Genomic DNA, 20195 nt, shown 5'->3' on the forward strand with positions numbered 1-20195 from the left:
AATCGCATGACCATCCAGCCAACCTAGACAACCTATCGTGGGTTCACTCTTGACCGAACTGTATTTTCCGCAGTGACAACACATCAAACGCTCCGCTGAATAGTCGAAACGAAACCTTACACTGCGTACGACAAGCGCTGGAGCCAGACAAATTCATTGGAAGTCCATAAGAATCCATTCGAATCCAAAGGTGTCCAAAGTAGACGAAGTTACTGCACGAATCTTGCAGATCTCTGGAGTCTAGAGCCTGACCCCACGAATATTATAGGTCAGCACCTATAGTAACCTATACACTTCTAGTACTAGTACCAGGCTGTACTGGGCTGTACTCGGCAGTACTAGACAGTACTAGACGGTGCCGGGCGAAGTCGCAGCTACAAACAACTTCGATTTTTGGTAGGAGGAGAAGGAGAAGGCGACCTGAAAACGGCCAACGGAAACTCGTTGAAAAGTCCTAGGGCCATTCTGCACAGCTCCGTCCCGAGATCACCTGCATTAAGTCGAGCAGCGAATACCTAATTCTCAGACGATTGCCTGCCGCAAGTATCGGTACCACCTGCTGCTGCATCTGCACCTTTCAACTTCTCCGCAAGTTAAAATAAAGAAACCTCGCTGGGTGTCCTCCGGGACAACCTAGCTCTTCAAAGTGGCTTCGAATCAGGCATTCTTGGCATCAGCTAGTGCCTTCAAGAACATCACTGCCTTATTACCGCCTGCATTGCAAACTTACGTTGAGACAACCGTTGGCCATCTTTCCGAAGCCGTTGCCGGATCTAACGAGTACCTTGTTTCGCAGGGAGTATCACCGACTTTACTCTATTCAACTATTGCTGGTACAGCCGCAGCCCTTGCATTGCCTCTCAGCATGATGTCTCGATTCGGCTGGGGTTCTCGCGACGCCATATCTCCCTACGCCTCTCAGTCCGATAATCAAGACGTGCCTCATGTCACTGATGATGACTTTAGCTACATCACATCGGAAGACCTCCAAAATTCTTTACAATCTCCTACCCGAGCCTACGACCCTCAAGGCCGACGGCCACCGCCCAACGCCCCCCTCGACGATGACGTACTTCTAATCAAGAACAAAGGCATCACATACCCAGTACACTTCCCTGCATATTCTATCGGCGATGGCAAGTTGCGCGTGCTGGATGTGCGTGAACGCGCTGGATTGGTTATGGATCTCAGCGATCGTCGAATTCGTCGCTTGAAGATGCTCTACAAGGGCCGCCACCTCAAAGAGCAGGATGTCCCTATCCGCGACTACGGCGTAAAGAACAACAGCGAGCTGCTAGTTGTGGTACCCGAAGGCAGGATAAGCGACGAGGATGCAGAGAGCAGCAGCGAAGAAGTTGTTGTCACAGAAGATTCCATCGACCAGCAAAAGTCGAGAAAAAAGAAGAGCAAGACTAAAAGGAGAAAGAGGGAACGTCCCGGTCCTGCAGAAAGCTCTGCGAATCTCGAAGTGCCAGGACAACGTGACGAAGGCAGACGCGGATCACCGGATCCTTCCACCCAGCCATCGAGAGTACCCTCCCCTGCGGTGCCTTCCGGTGCCAGCGAAAAACTAGACGCGATCAGATCTAACTTCGACGCAAAGCTCTTACCTCTTTGCCGACAATTCATAAGCAATACGCCATCGGATAAGAAGAAGTGCGAAGACGAACACCGAAAGCTAAGCGAGACGGTAATGCAACATACGCTACTAAAGCTTGACGAAGTAGATACAGGAGGTGATCCGGATATCAGGGCGAAGAGAAAGGAATTGGTCAATTATGTTCAGGATATCTTGAGGCAGCTTGACGAACGCCAACCCTCCTCCAGCAGGTCAAGGGGAAGATGATCTACGCTATAGCTATTCCCCATCACCTAACTGCTTGCCAGGTAGTTGACCCAATTATAACATGTTTTACGACAAGTTTTTATTTTTATTTTTCCTGTATAGAACGATTCTCCCCTCAAATGCCTACCATAGCACTGGATCGTTGCCTACGTCCGAAGGATTATCTTTCCATAGTCGGACAGTTTACGAAGAGCATAGTGAGGTAGGAAGGAGAGATCATTGACTCTAATACTACACCAAGACTGGGCGATTGGTTGCATTAGCAGGCTTGCACGGGCAGACGGGGTGTCAATTTGATAAAGGTAGATTTTGACTTATGAAAGAACAAGAAAGAAAAAATTAATAATGATATCATTGCTATCGTTGTCATTGTCAAGCGAATGGGGCTGTAAGATTTCAAGCATGAATGAAACGGTGGACAGGTATTTGAACAGCGAGAAGACATCGTGAAGATACATCGAGTGCTTCAATGACATGTACCTAAGTATCTACGTAGACTGTGTAGATCCGGCAAGTGAGTCCGGATGTCCACCAAAGATGAGTCAGATGGACTTGCCGAAATGCCGTTCAGCCCGTTGCCAGCTGCTACTCGAATTTGGCAGGCATTAAATTTGTAAGAATTATTAGGTTATGCAAGCCCTAGTGATATTAGGCGATAAACCCTCTCGCTTCCGCTTTAGCCCCACCATTCCAAATCGGGATTAGTGATATTCTCCCACTGTGCACACTCTCAGGTAATGTGTTTCCCGATTAATTTTCAACATCTTGTGATGAACCTTTCATATTTGCGACCATCAACAACCAACCCGCGACTTTACTAACATACAACAGCGAGGATTTAATAGGTTATAGACGCATATTTCATTGCGCTCTCGGCCTATTCCATTCCTCCTTCTCTTTTCTTTCTTCATCCTGTCCGCCTCTTAAGTTTCCACCCGCGAAACCGTGGTGACGATTCAGAAAGATGTCGTCCTTCGAGCCTGTTGTAAGTAAAAGACAAGATCCATCCAACGTTCTGATTTCCCTGGGAAGAGCGAGTCGGAGTATTTCGAATTGATGTGGCTGGCTGATTGAGGAGGAAATGGGCATTATCACTCGCGACCCTACACCAAATCACCAAATCGGTGATAATTATAACTGGAGAAATTCGAAAGAATTCAGGCTAACGTAAACTTCTCTCTAGGTCGTCATTGATGGCAAGGGTCACCTCCTCGGTCGACTCGCCAGTATCGTCGCAAAGCAGCTCCTCAGCGGTCAGAAGATCGTTGTCGTCCGCTGCGAGGCCCTTAACATCTCCGGCGAATTCTTCCGCGCGAAGCGTACGTAACACCTATAACACCCGCTCCCCCAGTCACATTGGTTTTGGATATTTTGGTTGGACTGAGTTGGAATTGGTTAAGAGCTTGGGATTCTTTGTTTCATCGATGGAGGCAGACTTCAAGTCCGAGAACAAGAGCTGATATAAAAAATTACAGTCAAGTACCATGCCTACCTTCGCAAGATGACCCGATACAACCCTACTCGAGGTGGTACGTCAGAATTCTCTTCCCTGGCGGTTCCGCACAAATCGCGGTTCGCGCCTTAAACTATATGGATTACCTAACAACTCCCAGGCCCCTTCCACTTCCGTGCTCCCGGCAGAATCTTCTACAAGGCCGTCCGTGGCATGATCCCCCACAAGACTGCCCGAGGTGCTGCTGCGTTAGAGCGATTGAAGGTCTTTGAGGGTGTCCCCCCCCCTTACGACAAGCAGAAGAAGATGGTTGTTCCCCAGGCTCTCCGTGTTCTCCGACTACAGCCCGGTCGCAAGTACTGCACCGTCGGTCGTCTAAGCCACGAAGTTGGCTGGAAGTACCAGGATGTTGTTGAGCGGTATGTTATTTGTCCATTCCTTGGCAAATTGCGCGTGAAGCTATGGCACTTCATAGTAAAGCCCTTGCTGACTTACGAATTATAGATTGGAGGAGCGACGTAAGGCGAAGGGTGCGGCGTACTACGAGCGCAAGAAGCTTGCGCTACGACAACTGTCGGAAGCCAAGAAGAACGCCAAGGTCGACACCAAGACGGTCAAGGCTCTCGAGTCATTCGGCTACTAATTGTTTCTTCGCCTCTTCTGCATTTTCTTTCCGACCAAAACAAATACCAACACCAACACAATTCGTCTCATACTTGCAACTAGATCCGGCGTGAGGGTTAGGGAAACTCGATCATCATATTTGCACTTGTCATACTGCGGAATTCGAGGAAAGGCAGGGCGGTCATGGGGTGAGGGATATATTACCGGCTCCGGTCCTGTATTCAACGAATTTCGTCGTCTAGGCACCGAATGAGAAAAACGACACTCAAGAAAGAGAACTCGTAATTCTTCATACTATGACGTGTTACGTGATATGATGTCATTGATGATAACCACTAGTGGTTTCTTAACTCTACCACAGACAGACAGACAGACTATCATGCAGTTGCGCTCTTCCTCTCGACAAGCACCAACCACTATATAAGCGTAAGATACCTACCCAGGTATAGCTCAGCCTAACATTTCCGTAACTTCAGGTCTGCGAAACGACGCTAGTTGATCAACACATATTCTAAATTGTATCTGTTTACATTGTCCATACACCGCTAGGCCGTACTGCGGAGTATGGAATTTTTGGGAAGTATACTGTCTACTTGATGGTCACTACCTAGTATTCTAACAGTTGAAAAATGGCAACGCCGTTCTGTTTTCACTTGCTACGTCCGTATCGTGGTAAGGTGTTCTACCAGTGAAGAGGAACCACTCAGCCCTCTCCCGACGTTCTATCATGTTAAACAGGGACTGACTATCCCCGTCTTAGCTATATCTGGCTTTTTCTCTGTAATGGCCGTATTCAGTGTATCTGACTTTAGATCCCTGAAGTCTACGCAAGTATTTATAGAAAACGGGTAAGGATGCCGACGTGATTGATCATGATATCGCCTCTCTAGGTAATCACGGAACAAGTGTTAAAAGTCTTTCAGTAATCGTGGATGTATTCAGATCGTTGATCATCGATTGCTCTATGCGGTCCTGACTTCATCTCGTTGGCTAAGGATCAGCTAGAGTGATGCGCAAAGTCCAAATTTGTCGGCAATCGATTGCGGGAAGGAACATTCGTGATCAAGTGCGACGAAAGCTACGTCGATAGCTGAGGGATTGGGACAGGGTCTTTCTTCAGCATGGTGAACAATCCTAAATAATCAAGCCTTAAAGGGGTCGGTTGCCATTTCGGATTCCGTTGCTAATACAGATATGTTAGTGAGATGTGGATGTAGAATGAGTAAGTGTGGGGAGAAAGGGGGGCTTACCGACGCATTTCCGATACCAATTGATCGACGTCGAATTCCATCGAGTTGATGAAATTCTCCTGTAGACAGGGTCATCTTGTTAATACAAGGTTTCCTAGGAAGTAACACAAGAAGAAGTTGAGAGAGGGAAATGGGGACGTGTATTGCACAAGCTAACAGCTACCGACTCATGAAGGTATCGATGCTGAGATATACAAGTTGATGTGGATGATGATTTGGTAGATGTATAATGGGGAAACTTACAAAATAAGCTAATTCACCGTCATCGGCCAGCATAGGCATATGCTGTTACAATAGTTAGCCCCGATATTTGCAGTATTCGTGCTAGGCGAGAACGCGCTCTCTACGGGTTTGAAAGTGTTGGAAAAGGATAGGCGTATGTTTGATGGAAGTAAGAAAATAGAAAACTTACATAAACCTCCCGCGGAAACATGGTCATTTTAAATTCCTCGGTGCACTTAGCATCGAGTATACGCATGAGCAGGTTGTTGAAGTAGAAGATGATATCCATGAGGATGACCAACTTCTGGAGCTCGCTAACTTCCAGCGAGTCGCCCATGAGGAGCAAGATGACGTTGAATTGCTGGTTGGCGAAGTAGCGGGTATTGAGAACCCACAACACCGGCAAACTGAGATCGATGACTCGGACAGGGTTTGTGCTGTAGTCGGAGAAGACCTTCTCGAGATCAGTCGCATTGAGTATGCGACCGTCTTTAGTACCCTGGAACATGGCTAGGACTGCCGTGCGGTAGAAGGCTTCGTCTCTTGGTGAGCATACCTCCCCATGACGATAAATGCCTCGGGCGTGAACTTCGACGAGCCGCTTCGGTAATAGGATGAGGTCGAAGATGTCCGAATCACGCGAGCAGTCTGGGAGCTGAGCGAGTGCTTCCGAGTTCAAGTAGGGCCGCTTAGGCGAAGAGGGTTCCATGATTGTGGTGTTTTGCAAGAGGGTTGCGGGATGAAGGATGAGGGATGGGAAGATGGAGAGGAAAGGAAATTGAAAATAATTTCATTAGGATAAAAAACACATAACACATTCTGAGGTGACTGGGTGGTTTATCGTCATATTGGTAATTTACTGCAATTTGGCGCTTAGCTTGCGTTGGAAGCGTCTTCTTCTGGATGTCTTCATCTTTTATGGCAGTGTATGCTGGTATGGACATAGAAGATATAGGGGACGGTGGTGTAGAGCGGAAAGCGAGCACTTAGACGACCACGTATCATGTTAACTTTACGATCTTGGGCTAGGGTCATAATTGATAATGAATTGTCACCCTAGGTGAAGAAATTGAGTGTTTCTAGAGCTTGTAATTCACGTACATAGGTAATTACGTAAAGTACGAACTGTTGTTGGTCATAGATTGCGCGGTAATGTTCCTTCGCAATTGAACAACTTTGTTTACCATTCAAGATGAGTAGAAATGCTTGTTGTACAAAGGTGCTAACTACTCTGGAAAAGGCCCTGATCCTAAAACCATAGGAGTCCAAGAAATTGATTTGATAAATGCGACTGAAACGGGGATAGTAAGATCTTGGGGTGTTGAGTAAGTGGTGTGCTCAGATAATATGGAATTATAACCTAATAACTGAACGATAGCCCTCCATTGGCACTTATTAAACTGCCCGTACACCATCCTGATTCCGGAGTACACAGCATACCGACAACACCAGCAATCTCATGGACGTAGGCAGGGCGGCCACCCAAACGATCTCCTATTTCCCGCATCTCAGGAGAATCACTTGACCGTACGCGGGATAACGGCGTGAGCGGATTCCACGGTGCCAGCGATTGTCTTGCCTCCTCAGGTGCCCTCAAGTACATATCGGTCATTACCGGACCCGGGTTAATACTGTTGACCGTTGCGCGTTCGGCAAGCTCGCGACACCAGACACGAGCCATGGCCTCTAACGCGCCTTTAGTACCGGAATACAAGGACGTATTTAATGTGCCTATCTTGGGGTTGATGCTCGACAGCATGATAATCCGACCGGATCTATCGGTTGGTAGATGCGGAATACAAGCCGTCGTCAAGAGCATCGGACCGAGCACGTTGATGGAATAGATATGCTGGAAATCTCCCTCGTCGATACTCTCAAGCGGACCAACCACGACCACTGCGGCGTTGTGGATCAGGATATCGATCTGCAGCTTGCCAGTTTGAGAGTCTGTGAAGTGGGTTTTGGATGCCTCGATGATCTTGGCGCAGTCTGCTCTTTGTGAGACATCGGCGCGGACTCTGATTGCCTTCACGCCGAAGTCCTTCTCTAATTCAGCACACGCTTTAGACGCCGCCTCGTCAGAGGCTTTTGTAGCGTAGTTTATGACGATGTTGCATCCTTTACTGGCGAGATTGCGGACAATTGCCGCACCAATACCTATACTATGTATTAGATACAGATTATGATGAAGGTTGCAGGTTGAGCAGATATGACGAACCTCTTGCGGAACCGGTTACAATGGCTAGCTTGCCTTCGAGAATCCGCGGGACGACGGGTCTAGATGAAGGTACTTGAGGGGCACTCATCCTTGGAGAGCGAATTGATATATTACAGAATAACCTAGCTAGGAATGCTCTACCACTCTGTAGGTACCCTACCTATATACTACCTATCTAGGTAGATACCTACATTTTCAAGTCTTTTAAGATAGAGAAATGTTAGTTTCCGACCCGGATTTTCGTCTTCTAGGGTTACATCGTACAACTAAACCGCACATGTCAACTCCCTCACGGGTTATAAACCGCGATCCACGGACCGATCCTTGATATATATGTATGTTGGTGCCGCGGGATTCGGTAGAAGGTAATACGAATGCATCTGTGTTACATCTGACTAAAACAAAAGCTGCCCTGTCTCCAGAATAAATGGCACGATTGCCGATATGATGAGATAGAACGTCTCATAAGCGAGCTGCGGGGAACGCCCGAACCGATTACGCGGAATGGAAGTGTTTCGGACGGACCTGAGTCATCACGATCTTTATTCCCGCTAGTAATGGTGGAAGTCTTTTGCAAATTCCGTCGTAGGTTGGAGGTACGAATCCCCAGAAAAGGGGCAGCGGGGTATCCTGTAAGACAGTGCGAAATAACGTGAACTGTATAATTCGCACTAAATACGCGAAGAATATGATGTGCGTGTTATCGCGTCGGGTCATTTAATCTAAACATATCGCAGATAGCATGGAACTTCTCCCATTAGCTAGGTAGGTATTTTTAGAAGTAATGATTTAAACCTCATGAACTACGAATACCGCGTATGAATCGAATGATTTGAAGCCCCCCACACACGTCATGGCCACGAATAAATTCAACTCCTTTCAGTCTCACATAGCTAGAAAGCCACCATCGATAGGCAGGCAAACCCCCGTCACAAACGACGAGGCGTCGGAGCATAACCAGAGGGATCCTTGCGCGACTTCATGCGGCATCCCAAACCGGCCGAAGACGGTGGCGCTGCGAGTGAACGCCTCTTCTGTCGTGCCCATCGTCTTTAATGCAGCAGCGGACATGTCGGACTATGTTCTTTTGGTTAGCTTTCGGAATTCAAAGCCGAGGTAGGGGCATTTCTCACGTAGATTGCTCCTGGTGCGATCGCGTTGATTCTGATGTTATGAAGACCGCCCTCCGTGGCTGCATGCTTGGTGAGTCCGATCAAGGCGTGTTTGGAAACTGTATATGCTGGCATGTTGGGCTGAGGTCTGTAGGCGTTGATGGATGTGATGTTGACGATTGATCCATTTCCGCCTTGCTTGATCATTTGCTGCATTTCGTACTTGCAACAGAGCGCCGTGCCCGTCAAGTTGATGCTGGTGAGTTTATTCCAATAATCCTCGTCGAAATCCGTGAGTGGCGTCTTGTCTGGGGTCAGGGCTGCATTATTTACCGCGACATCGAGCCGGTCGAACCGTGCTACTGTCTTCTCGATGAGGTTTTGCACCTCTGCGGACTTGGATATATCGGCTTGGACGAAGATAACGTCACCAAGTTTTGATAGTTCCGTGACGACGTCTTCCCCCTCCTTTTTTATGTCGCAGACCACCACCTTAGCGCCAGCTTTCAGGAAAACTTCCGCGGTGGCTTTTCCCATACCCTGCGCTCCGCCGGTTACGATTGCGACTTTGTCCTTTAGGACCGGAAAGATCTTAGCCTCTGCAACGCGAGGCATTTTGGAATGATTCTGTTCACGGTAGATGCGACAGAATAAGCAAAGTAGTGGATGGCTTATTGGTTAGAATTATGTATTTTCAAAGGATCAAAAGGTGTGTTATATACCAAAGTATGAATCATCGCAGCCCCCTGTCCTGCAGTGGAAGCCCTATCTCTAAGGAGATCATTAGAAAAGTTAATTAGCGCTGATAGATTTAGTAGGAAATCACAAAATATAGGTACCATCTGCGCGGAGACTGCAGATCGATGTAACCCTCCCACATTTTAAGTCCACAGCCTCTTAAATGTCAATTCAAGATTGTTATGGCAAGGTATGGTCTATATGCCTACCGGTACCTACCTGGTATGGAAGATCAAGTTAATGAGATGGTTGCACGTTATAATGCTAAGTCCATTCAAAGTGAAGCAGTGACATGCGCAAGCAGCAATGTCAAAATACATAAGGAGTATTTGGCCACGAAATTATCTAGGTAGGTAATTATTGCGCTTCCATGCTCCATTTGTGTTACCAACGCCCTGCACGTATTATGGATCATCTCGAAAAATCGAAGAGATCCCAAAACGATCCTCCTATCTCCGACAGAGAGAGCAACGATGTCAGCAATGACAGAGATGACATCCAACTTCGTCCGAGGGGTACCGGGACACGGGCGATCCAGGTAAAAAAAGAAGATACCTAACTCAAATGTATGTGGGCATTCTCACTCTGATATGTACTTCCTTAGGTCTGCGCCACGGCTGCTCTCGGCGGATATCTCTACGGTTTCTCGGTAAATTCTATGAGCGGAACGTTGGCACAAACCAGCTTCAAAAACTTATTCCTAACGACATCAAACGCAAGTTCTCTCATGGACGGGCTGCTAGCATGTTTTATGGGTGGCGCTTTCATTGGGGCTGTTGTACAGGCTCCCGTGTCGAATAAATGGGGACGTCGTAAAGCAAACCTCGCGGCTGCTCTTGTCTCGACCGTGGCTGGAGTTCTCCAATCTTCATCTTATCGCATCGAAATGCTTCTCGTCGGTCGGGTCATTTGTGGTATCGGTGGCGGAATGGTAATCGCCAATAGCCCAGTTTACATGAGTGAAGTCGCCCCGCCTCACACTCGCGGTCTACTGGTAGGGTTTCAAGGTATAGCAATCGGCTGTGCCTATGCCACCAGCTCAGTGTGCGCTCTAATATTCAGCTTTGTCAAAAGCCCAGTCCAATGGCGTCTAATATACATTGTCCAAACCGCCATAGCAGTCGTGTTTGCCCTCTCGATTATTTTTCTACCGGAGTCACCGCGATGGCTCATGGAAAAAAGTAAAGAAGAACAAGCCATTAAAGAGCTCGAGAGGTTACATAGAACTCAGTCGGATGCAAATGGGGCTCTTGTCCGCGCTGAAGCTATTCAGATCAAATCTCAGGTTGAGGCCGAGAGGCATTTGCCAAAGGGGTACATATCAATCTTCAAAACACGACCACTTCGCAAACGAGCGTTATGTTCTATACTATTATGGGTAATGGGACAAGGTACTGGAATTACTGCCATTGCTAATCTATTCCCCGTTCTTATGGGCCGATTGGGGTTCGACGACACTCTTCAGCTTGGCTTGGCTTGTGCGTGGACAGGTGTAGTGATCTTTGGGTGCGTAGTGAACGTCAGTTTAATCGACAGAATCGGTCGCGTTAGGCTTCTTGGTGAGACTTCTATAAAAATTCCTGAATTTTCTTCGACTAACAAGCTCGATCGAGTAATTGGGGGAGTAATTAATGCCGCAGCACTCGCGATCATGACAGGGCTTATGAAATATTATCTTAGCTCTACCTATCATCCCGGTATCAACGCTATCGTCGCATTTTACTTCATCTTCGCATTCGCTTTTGCCTCGATGATTGATTGTACCTCGTACGCTTACGGTTCGGAAATATGGCCCACGTATCTGCGAAGCGAAGGGTCTACAATCATTTTTGCTTCATTCTTCGCCAATTCTCTTGCGTATAACGCCCCTATAAACCAGGCGCTGGATAACATTGGTTGGAAGTACTATCTCGTTTTTGTCACAGTGACTGTGGTATCTACAGCACTTATCGCTGTCTATTTCCCAGAGGTAACGTGTTAGCACACCCGCATTCTCGATTGGAACCACTAATATTCTTTATAGACTAAAAACCTTACGCTCGAAGAGATTTCTGCGAAATTTGGTGATGATGTGGCTGTCAATTTCAAGGACGCCATGGCGGCTGAACTTCAAGAAAGGCCTAGTAACGGAAATAAGATGTGATGATTCGAATACTACAGAAGTACTATTTCGGGGAGCAAGGGATTCACATTGAACTCGCACGTACGTACAGTAGATCGAGATTTCTTGCAGGTCTTGCCGCGTTGGTCCAGGGGGTGATTCCGATTCGTCGATCCAATTCAATATACATGGGATGGGGTTGGGGACGAGGAACTTAATGATCCTCGGCTGGACCTATAGAGGTAGGTAGGTAACTTATCAAGCAATACAGAAATATTAGCACGCGGTGTGCTTTTACGTGCGTACAGAAGAGTTTTGGTTCCTAAAGATTCTGATAAATCACGTTGTACTCATTCATTAGGGGGTAGCCAAAAGCCAGAACTTTGCTAACTGTGGGAGGGTAGGCGCTGAATTACGGCCACCTAAGTGACCTAAAAGCCCATCTACAGAGATCCTTGGACCTATCATGCAGGCTAAAAATCTAAAACACGCCCGAACGCCACCGCTAACAGAAATTAGTGGACTATGATTCTAGTGTTGGCGAAGTACATGGGACCTTGTTTTTATGAATGTGAGTTTGATGCTTGTGGGCAAGTGTCTATTCCGACTTAGTCATGAGGTTGAAATGACCTCTGCTAAAAATGACCATTATACTATTAGCATACCTAGGTAGGTAGGTAGGTAACTTTCTCGAAGAATTGCTAGTCTCTGAGTTATCTAGCTCTGCCTTATTGAATTGACAACGACGGCGCAATGACTTTGGTTACTTACCTTAGTACCTACCTACCTACCTTGGTAGTTTTAAGACTTTAACATGCTAGCCGAATAAATGCAAAAATATTGGTAAGCTTCATAGGTAGACAAGTGAGAAACTCTGGACCTTACCTTCTGCTGAAGCTTCTTCCGTTGGGGACACGGGAAGGGGAACTTGCATTCGTGTGGCCCGAGGCCCTGAACCAATGGGGATCGCGCCATTACATGGAGCAATTGGCCTTTGGAAAATTTGAGAAGGTTAATAAGTTCATATCAAGAAATTCAAGATAGTCCTGCAGGGACATAGTTGTCCTTGTCCATGTTTTTACGTGGAGTAGTTCCAAACTCAGGGGTGTTGTGCCTGAGCTCAGCATAGAGTCCCTATCTTTGCATCAATTGCCCGCGACCGTCCTTTAGCAATAAATATATCGTGTAGTTATATCTTTTATACATATATACCTAAGTAGGTAGGTAGATATCCAACTCGAAGACTAATTCCCTATCTTCTAAACATCTGTATCTAACCTCAGACAAAATGCCTCTTGGTGGTAAAGGTCCTACGACTATTGCAGTACTTTCTGCAGAAGCTGTTCTTTCAGCAGCATTCGTTGCCATGCGATTCTACACTCGTAAAGTTATAAAAGGGGGCGTTGGGAGCGATGATTATCTTCTCATAATGACTTGGGTAAGTAAGACGCACTGGAGGGCCCCCATCCCTAGCATTAACAAGTCCTTGAAAGTTCTTCCAAGCACTCTTCGTGGCCCTCATGATTGCCTCATCGATCTATGGCTTCGGACAGCATACGAAGGACATCTCGTTAGATGATATTCGAGTGGCTACCAAGATCGAACTTATCGGCCAATTGGTAGTGTCACTTGCGATGGGTCTTAGTAAGACTTCCGTGGCCATGTTTCTGATGCGCATTATTATAACTGTTTGGTATGTTCATGATCAGCTTCCCCATTATGCTACTAAAAGGAGTGCTCACCAATATTAGGCATAGGGTAGTCCTCTGGTTTTGGATCGTTACTATGATGACTTGGTCTTTGTTGTTAGCTATTTCTTGCTTCGCCCAGTGCACCCCAGTAGAGTCAATTTGGGATGAGCGCATCAAGACCAAATCTTGCCCCTTGAATCTAACCAATATCGCATTTATAATGTGTTGTAAGTACTGATGGTACCTAGGGGGATTGCGAGAACTAACATTGTAAAGCTTGGTCTGCTGCGATGGATTTCTTCCTGGCTGCATTTCCCTGGGCTATCCTTTGGAATCTTAACATGCAGAGGAGAGAGAAAGTAACGATCTGTGTATCCCTTAGCTTAGGAATATTGTAAGTCATGTCCTATCTTGAATCGCATGTCTCGAGTTAATCATCAACAGCGCAGGAGTTTGCGGCATTATCAGGACCTCAGGACTCGCAGTATTAAGCCAGACAGCTGATTACCTTTGTAAGTCCGACTTGCGTCTCTTAAGCATCTGTATCTAATATATAATCTCATGGAGTTAGATGCCACTGCCGACTCTGTCATGTGGACGAGTAGTGAGTTAACCATCACGATTGTTTGCGTATCCGCCCCGGTACTTCGACCACTTTGGAGGAAGCTTGTTGGCAGGACCAGCACAGATCAATCTTATGGGAATAGCGACAGATCTAACGAGATCATGACCATTGGAAGAATAAGAAAAGCGAGAAAAACGGATACGGAACTTGCTTTAGATACCATTCCTCGACCGGACATCAAGAATACGCGCACGACAGCAATCGGTACAAATAGGGGTAACTTGAATACGGGTAGCCAACAGAGCATCTTGCGGAACAGCCAGGCTATCCAGAAGACGAAGGAATTTACCATCTCTTACGAGGAATGATGGGGCTCCTCAACTGTAAAGATGAGAATAACCCCCGATGCACAATACTGAGGTGTCCGTCTGTACATAGTAGGTCTTAATGAAGTAAAGGTCATGTATATGAAAGAATAGGTCAATTGGGATGTGTTGGTGTTCTATATTCTATGAGGAAGGAAAAGACGGAAGAGAAATATGTACCGCTCCCCCTCACAGTGCACATACTTAATAGCACCGTGAACGTTTCTTAGGTGCAGACCCACCTAGGAAACTATGGAATGTTACGTAATCAAGTGCACAAGAGGATAGGTAGAACATTTTGAAGTTTTAGACTAAACCTTAGAACTCAAGGAAAACAACTCACAACTACCTACAAAAATTGGCTTTTGATTAATATATGAAATTCGAGATACAATCCATTTGACTGTAAGGACTTGCTAATACCGCTCATATAAGTCGCTAGGCACACAATCGATAACCACCGCGCTTATGCCGACATTCTTCGAAGCTACCTAATCTCCGAGCCCATCAAACAAACCCTCGCCCTCACTTGCCTTAGCGGCGACTCCTTCAAGTCTCGATTGCTCCTCTCTTAGATGCTTCGCCCTCTCGAAATCCTTTTGCCCATCAGCTACAATTGCTTGCAGACTAACTAGGCGGGCCCTGTTTGCACAGTCGTTTTTCTCAGCATTGAGCTCCAGCTCGAGCGTCATGTCTAGCGACTCGTTAGCCGCAGTCCAGTCGCCTCTCTGCACGGCAGTGAGAGCATCCTTAGTCAGCTTCGCACCTCGACCAAATTCGGCCCATACAGAGAACATAATGACTAGATCGATCTCAAACGAAGCCAACGACTCTACAGACGACGCCGGCGGAGTGTGAGCACGAAATGGATCCGAAATGCGTTCGAAGATGTGACCAGTGATATAATCGCAAATATTGTAACGTATTTCGCAGTCCGGGTTGGCTGCCATGCGGGCGACAGTCTCGAGCGCTTTAGGCGCCAATGAGCGTGTCGTTTCGGCTTCATCCTCCGGGACTCTCATGCTGGCTAATATAGCATACTTGGAGATCAACTTTCTACTTCTGTTTGCTCCTTCCGAGTTTCTGTTAACCTCTTCATATTGACCAATCCGACTGCAAAAGTAGACGGCAGCCAGAAGAAGCGTGAACAGCTCGGTCTGGCTTCCTGGGTCTGTCGGTTCGAGCTTTGCTATCGCTACGTTTATCCTGGCCAGAGCCAGAGTCCACACCAGCAAGACTATGTTCTTCCTATAGTAATATTTTGGCTCGCCGGTGCCATGCTCGAGCACAGCGGCAATCCTTAGCAAAGAAAGCAGCTGCAATGTGTCAAAACTAATTATATAGAGACCCGTCAAGCAGGCAGACGCAAAGTTGTCGAATTCAACCTCAATATCGGCAAATGCCTCTGGCCATTTACCCCGAGTATGATTCCAATAGCCCCACGGCCACCTGTGCACGAGTAAGTAGGTAGTTTTCAGAAAGGTGTGTCATTAATGAAAAAGAAGAGGGACGAAACTATAACGCTACTAGGACATACCTCTTTCCTCGGTAACAGTAATAGAGTACAAATGCCTCGCGCGCCGTCGATGCGATCGAAAATGTGTCGTTGACATAGTCTGCTTCTCGCCTTAGGAACAAAGGAACTAGTGGATTTACCCGCATAAGGCCCCGATTGTTGTCAGCTAGAGGTATCTCTTCAAGCATGCCGGCCTCGACTAGTGTATCCTTGACGCGATCGCACATGGCATTCAGCAAGCCGTTTATTGCTGGTGGCTGTTGAGGAAACTCGACGTCCTCCCGAAAGACGACGGCACTAGCAAGAGTAACAGAAGATGTGCCTCTGTCGGATTCCTGCCTGTAAAGACCTGAGGCTGAACTCTGCTCGGACGTGACCGCCACAGCAATTCCCAACAGAGTTTTCAGGGCGGGACCCGCGTCGTGAATGAGTCTAGCGCTATCTCTGAGAAGCTTAGGAGAGTCTAGGTGGGTGCGGATACGCCGAATGGAAGCAGCTTCTCCTAGTTTGTGTCTCAATCTTGTGCTCCAGATGTACAGAAGCGTGATGAGGTCCTTTGAGGGGATGCCGCCAATAAAAGATACAAGAAGTGCTGGCAGGAAGCCCTCGCCTAATTTTGCGGGAAGAAGGCTTTGAAAGATTGTTTCTAGCTGCCTCACACTGCGGAACTGCTCTGGTAACTCTGGCTTAGTCACCGGACATAAGACGTTGGCCAGGTCAAGGGCGGTAGAGCTAGCACCGGGCTTGCGCGAGTTTATAAGCAAGGTTAAGTACGCATTTCTAGGGGTGATAGATCGATACAAGCCGCTCCGAATCATAAATTCTACGACCAGCGGGTTTCCGTCGACCATCTCGACGATCCCATCAATATAATCCCTGTCTTCTTTTGTTTTCATTATCTCCTGCGTAGACGGCGATGCAGGCAGATCGATATCGATAACACGGTTGCTAACCCCAGAATCTATGACCATCTGAGTAGCTGGCCAAGTATGTAACCCAACAAGTTCATACGCTTTCGATGCCTTGCTGAGCCACTTTTCCCGCCTGCGCGACGCCATAATTACGATCGCACCGGCCTTAGACAGCGTCGAGCAGAGATTCAGAAACAGGCGATGCTGGTTATTGAGAGTAGCCGACTCGAGGTCGTCAAGTACGACGAGACACCTATGGCGCTTCAGATGCTCACGCAAAGGATCAATAGATGTACGGTCTGGGGTCTGGCTTTGGGTAAAATGGAGCTGTAGACGCTGCAGAATGTCATCCTTATTAAAGGGTCCAGTTGTGGCAAGGTGGAGATGCGCCGAATCGTCAATCATACCTGAGGCCTTCCACCAGACGCGCAAGTGGTTCAGAAGCGCGGTCTTGCCGATGCCGGGCGGGCCACGGAGCAGAAGCGGCAACCTGTCTCCAAGCAGAAATATTGATTCTATGTGGAGAATGTCGATTTCGCGTCCGTATGGGTATGGGATTTGGCTGTGATTGCTGGATTCATACTGACGAGACTGGTCGTTAATGTTGACGTGGGAGCTCGTCTGGCTAGGCACGCGCCAACCCCTATCGACGTATACGAGCGGTATGAAGTCACAGACAGGAACTTTATTCCCATCGCTACCAACATCAGCTCTTGCTGATCTCAAATATCGCCTCGCCCTTCGTGCAGCTTCTTCCAGGCCAAGAGCTTGCTGAACGTGAGCAATGTAAAGACGTCTTGTGAACAAATCTACGCTCCTCTCCGCGGCTGGGTATGCTAAGGTGACCACGGTGCACATACCGGCGCTAATAAGCGCTGCGGCTGCGGCCTCAGTGGCGGACCTTGCAAGCGGGCAGGGAATAATTATTACGCGATGAACGCCATATAGCGCAAGCAACGCACCAACTTTGGAAGCGGACTTGAGATCTGCCTGTATTTCTTGAAACGAGCCTTTTCCATGTTTGATAAACTGAAAATATATCTTGGACTTGGATTTGTGCACAACTTCCATGTCCAGATGGATCGTTGTGTAATAGCCCCGTGGGCGGGCTTTGAGTTCGGCCTCGAGGGCTCGAAAAGAACCGGGACGCACAAAGGTGATATTTTTGGTGTTATTACCAACGGCGGTAGAGGCGTCTGCGTTAGGCTCCTCGGTCGCCGCCAAGATGGTGTGAAAGACCGGTCGGATAAACTTAGACTCGCTGTCGGTATTGGTAGTGGTGCCGCTAGGGGCGCGACACGCCAAGACAACGACCCTCGGTGGTCTTTCCTCATTGCCGTCGTCACAGTGGCCATCACTTTTGTTGACTTTACTGTCAGTTTCATTGGATTGGTCGATGGCGTCCGCTGCGATTGTTCGGATCACGCTGACCGACGACGGTCGTATTGAGGGTTCCCAAAGGTCAAGCCGTTCTAGAAGCTCCCAAAGCACGCGAACTACGGGCATCGTATCTTCCATTTCATCAGAATCCCATGATATTTGTTCCGTGACGCGGATAATCAGTGTATCGCTGCAGGAACTGGCAGGTAGGATCGTGCGTACCTGTAGCGCTTCTACCATGTCTCGTACATGCTTAACTACCCAGTCTGGTCCGCCACCCGGCGTTTGGTATACCCCCGGAGTATCTGTTGCCAGCAGCATAGGGGGCCTGACTGATAATGAGGTTTTTTGTCGGGCACACGCTGGGTCAGAATCTGCCTTGCTTATGGTTATGTCGAAAAGGTGCAAACCGCCGAGGTCACCCTTTCGGGTGATGTCGACGATGGCCATTTCGGTTTCTCTCTTATCTAGCTATTTCGCTAGCTACGATGAATAGAGATATTACGGTTTCGGAATTGAATTCGACTTGGAACTCATCATCGTCCTCATCCTCATCCTCATCACCCATACCGCGGGGCAGGACTTATACTTACCCCACACACCTCCTTGAAGTGGACCCAAGCTGAACTAACCCCTACACGACGAATAGCCACATGCATAACGTACATATAGTACAATATTAGGTAGTTATCGGGCAGCAGTGATGGCGGGCTTGTTTGTGATAGGCATTGTCGATTAGATATATGATGAAAGCTGAAAGCTGAAATCTAAAACGCGGCATAATGACCCAACGCAATGATTTCGATCGTTTGCTTAAGGTTAGGTAGTTGTCGAGAGAATTTCACAATCCTGAATTGCTTTGGATTTAACTTACTCACAGTCACCAAGAACTAGGTCATCGTCATTATGCCCGTCGAAACGGCTCGACCTTCGTTCTACCTTCTACCTCCAGAGCGGTTGCTTCCCGCCTCAGCGCTGTCCACTTGGCTCGGTCGAATCGTTAAGTGCTATTCTGAGCCAGATGCAAATTTCGTTCCAGTCGACCCGACACCATTTATAACGCACCCATTCGCGACCAGCATCATTACCAACGCAAATCTAGCTACATTATCGCAGCGGAATAAGGCGCTCGCTGCCACACTCGGTACATCGGCTATTCACGCATCCCGCCAGACTAGCAATGGCGGCGGCCTCTCGTTCTCGAGCTCCGAGGTTGTGTGCGTGCGTCTTCAGGACCACGACGGAGTATTTGACAAGCTAAGCCAGCATGTCGAAACGCGGACTCAGCTCGCGCGGATGCTCGCACGTGGCGGCAATGCCGGGTTCATGGTTACCGCGGTTCTCATCTGGCGCGATGCGGCCTTTACCCACTCGCGAGAGCGCGGCGTCGAAACTTCGGCCAGCGTAGCAGTACCCGTATCCACCATCGTCACTAGCACAACAGGCATCATGCTCCCCTCCGAGCTGACCGATCCGAGCATCTCCGGCTCGCACAGCCGTCAGGATACAGCCGAGGTGTCGGGCGAGAGCATAGGGAGCCACATCTTTGCGCTCCAATACAAGACCGTGCGCAGGTCGGTCATCCAATCGTTTCTACGCATGAATAACAGCATCATGTTGAGAGAAAAGGGACCAGACTTGCCTGCGTCGCAGTCTTTTGCACAAAGAGATCGTTGGGGCTCCGATCGGGGTTCTGATGACGAGGACGAGGATAGTAGTGAAGATGAGAGCGAAGATGAGAGTAGTAAAGAGAGCTTTAGCGACGATGACGACGCTGCTGGAATAGGAAATGATGTGAATGTTGTTCTGGAGATGGATGAAGATGATGTCACTTGGGCTGATGTGCTCGACGAGGATGAGGGAGAGGAGATGGAGCGTGCTGATGTCGTGATCGGTGGTGAGGAGATACAGTTTGTATTTTGATTCTATGGTGAAAAACGAATATAATGACGTCTCACGCATTGCCCTGTCGAGAGACCCCAGATTACCTAAGACATTACGTAAGACAACTACCTTCAATGTTTGGGCAAGGTTAAGCTTTCAGCGCTTCGCATGGTTTACATAACCACACGCGCCACCGTGGGCAGCCCTAGCTTACGAAATCAAGTTGCTTACTTAATCATACCTTTTGATTCCTCCTAGTTAAGGTTAACTGCCAGTTAAAAGGGCATAAATAAATGCATCATTGGAAGTTTTTCATTCA

General features: G+C 47.8%; 9 protein-coding genes across 9 annotated transcripts; 5 read left to right on the forward strand and 4 right to left on the reverse strand.

Annotated features, from left to right (window-relative positions):
* The first annotated feature begins 475 nt into the window (after positions 1–475).
* On the forward strand, positions 476–1976 carry GGS22DRAFT_19121 (BAG domain-containing protein). Its single transcript, XM_047965084.1, has one exon. The coding sequence runs from the start codon at positions 866–868 to the stop codon at positions 1844–1846; it is 981 nt and encodes a 326-aa protein (XP_047817933.1). The 5' UTR covers positions 476–865; the 3' UTR covers positions 1847–1976.
* Positions 1977–2607: 631 nt separating this feature from the next.
* On the forward strand, positions 2608–4201 carry GGS22DRAFT_164864 (60S ribosomal protein l16). The gene is made up of 5 exons (XM_047961597.1): positions 2608–2831; positions 3030–3165; positions 3322–3375; positions 3460–3718; positions 3804–4201. The coding sequence occupies exons 1-5, from the start codon at positions 2811–2813 to the stop codon at positions 3940–3942; spliced, it is 609 nt and encodes a 202-aa protein (XP_047817934.1). The 5' UTR covers positions 2608–2810; the 3' UTR covers positions 3943–4201.
* A 641-nt stretch (positions 4202–4842) lies between these two features.
* Positions 4843–6104, reverse strand: GGS22DRAFT_194709 (uncharacterized protein; the record flags this gene model as incomplete). The annotated part of the gene is made up of 4 exons (XM_047965541.1): positions 4843–5106; positions 5174–5232; positions 5417–5458; positions 5586–6104. The coding sequence occupies 4 exons, from the start codon at positions 6102–6104 to the stop codon at positions 5073–5075; spliced, it is 654 nt and encodes a 217-aa protein (XP_047817935.1). The 3' UTR covers positions 4843–5072.
* Positions 6105–6507: 403 nt separating this feature from the next.
* Positions 6508–7926, reverse strand: GGS22DRAFT_164869 (3-oxoacyl-acyl-carrier-protein reductase). The gene is made up of 3 exons (XM_047961598.1): positions 7878–7926; positions 7614–7814; positions 6508–7552 (listed from the first exon to the last, which is right to left on the reverse strand). The coding sequence occupies exons 2-3, from the start codon at positions 7699–7701 to the stop codon at positions 6756–6758; spliced, it is 885 nt and encodes a 294-aa protein (XP_047817936.1). The 5' UTR covers positions 7702–7814; positions 7878–7926; the 3' UTR covers positions 6508–6755.
* Positions 7927–8498: 572 nt separating this feature from the next.
* Positions 8499–9340, reverse strand: GGS22DRAFT_189233 (uncharacterized protein; the record flags this gene model as incomplete). The annotated part of the gene is made up of 2 exons (XM_047964815.1): positions 8499–8690; positions 8747–9340. 2 exons carry the CDS (start codon positions 9338–9340, stop codon positions 8499–8501), a joined length of 786 nt encoding a protein of 261 aa, XP_047817937.1.
* A 529-nt stretch (positions 9341–9869) lies between these two features.
* Positions 9870–11606, forward strand: GGS22DRAFT_189234 (general substrate transporter; the record flags this gene model as incomplete). Its single annotated transcript, XM_047964816.1, has 3 exons — positions 9870–10001; positions 10068–11432; positions 11487–11606. 3 exons carry the CDS (start codon positions 9870–9872, stop codon positions 11604–11606), a joined length of 1617 nt encoding a protein of 538 aa, XP_047817938.1.
* Positions 11607–12852: 1246 nt separating this feature from the next.
* GGS22DRAFT_189235 (uncharacterized protein) lies at positions 12853–14188 on the forward strand (the record flags this gene model as incomplete). The annotated part of the gene is made up of 6 exons (XM_047964817.1): positions 12853–13002; positions 13058–13257; positions 13316–13482; positions 13532–13649; positions 13700–13767; positions 13827–14188. The coding sequence occupies 6 exons, from the start codon at positions 12853–12855 to the stop codon at positions 14186–14188; spliced, it is 1065 nt and encodes a 354-aa protein (XP_047817939.1).
* Positions 14189–14509: 321 nt separating this feature from the next.
* Positions 14510–18670, reverse strand: GGS22DRAFT_19195 (uncharacterized protein). The gene is made up of 2 exons (XM_047965190.1): positions 15723–18670; positions 14510–15634 (listed from the first exon to the last, which is right to left on the reverse strand). The coding sequence occupies exons 1-2, from the start codon at positions 18440–18442 to the stop codon at positions 14677–14679; spliced, it is 3678 nt and encodes a 1225-aa protein (XP_047817940.1). The 5' UTR covers positions 18443–18670; the 3' UTR covers positions 14510–14676.
* On the forward strand, positions 18554–20131 carry GGS22DRAFT_19201 (uncharacterized protein). Its single transcript, XM_047965200.1, has one exon. It carries the CDS (start codon positions 18899–18901, stop codon positions 19913–19915), a length of 1017 nt encoding a protein of 338 aa, XP_047817941.1. The 5' UTR covers positions 18554–18898; the 3' UTR covers positions 19916–20131.
* Positions 20132–20195: the final 64 nt, after the last annotated feature.

This window comes from Annulohypoxylon maeteangense (assembly GCF_022496945.1).
Source record: "Annulohypoxylon maeteangense strain CBS 123835 unplaced genomic scaffold GGS22scaffold_10, whole genome shotgun sequence".
Lineage (NCBI taxonomy): Eukaryota > Fungi > Ascomycota > Sordariomycetes > Xylariales > Hypoxylaceae > Annulohypoxylon > Annulohypoxylon maeteangense.

Excerpts from the sequence above, each read along its gene's own strand:
- GGS22DRAFT_19121 (XM_047965084.1), top strand. The coding sequence starts at position 866 with ATGATGTCTCGATTCGGCTGGGGTTCTCGCGACGCCATATCTCCCTAC.
- GGS22DRAFT_164864 (XM_047961597.1), top strand. The coding sequence starts at position 2,811 with ATGTCGTCCTTCGAGCCTGTT. Across the intron at positions 3,166-3,321 it reads CGAATTCTTCCGCGCGAAGC|TCAAGTACCATGCCTACCTT; the intron begins GTACGTAACACC and ends AAAAAATTACAG. Across the intron at positions 3,719-3,803 it reads TACCAGGATGTTGTTGAGCG|ATTGGAGGAGCGACGTAAGG; the intron begins GTATGTTATTTG and ends TACGAATTATAG.
- GGS22DRAFT_164869 (XM_047961598.1), bottom strand. The coding sequence starts at position 7,701 with ATGAGTGCCCCTCAAGTACCTTCATCTAGACCCGTCGTCCCGCGGATT. Across the intron at positions 7,553-7,613 it reads TGTAACCGGTTCCGCAAGAG|GTATTGGTGCGGCAATTGTC; the intron begins GTTCGTCATATC and ends TACATAGTATAG.
- GGS22DRAFT_19195 (XM_047965190.1), bottom strand. The coding sequence starts at position 18,442 with ATGGCCATCGTCGACATCACCCGAAAGGGTGACCTCGGCGGTTTGCAC. Across the intron at positions 15,635-15,722 it reads TACTGTTACCGAGGAAAGAG|GTGGCCGTGGGGCTATTGGA; the intron begins GTATGTCCTAGT and ends ACTCGTGCACAG.
- GGS22DRAFT_19201 (XM_047965200.1), top strand. The coding sequence starts at position 18,899 with ATGCCCGTCGAAACGGCTCGACCTTCGTTCTACCTTCTACCTCCAGAG.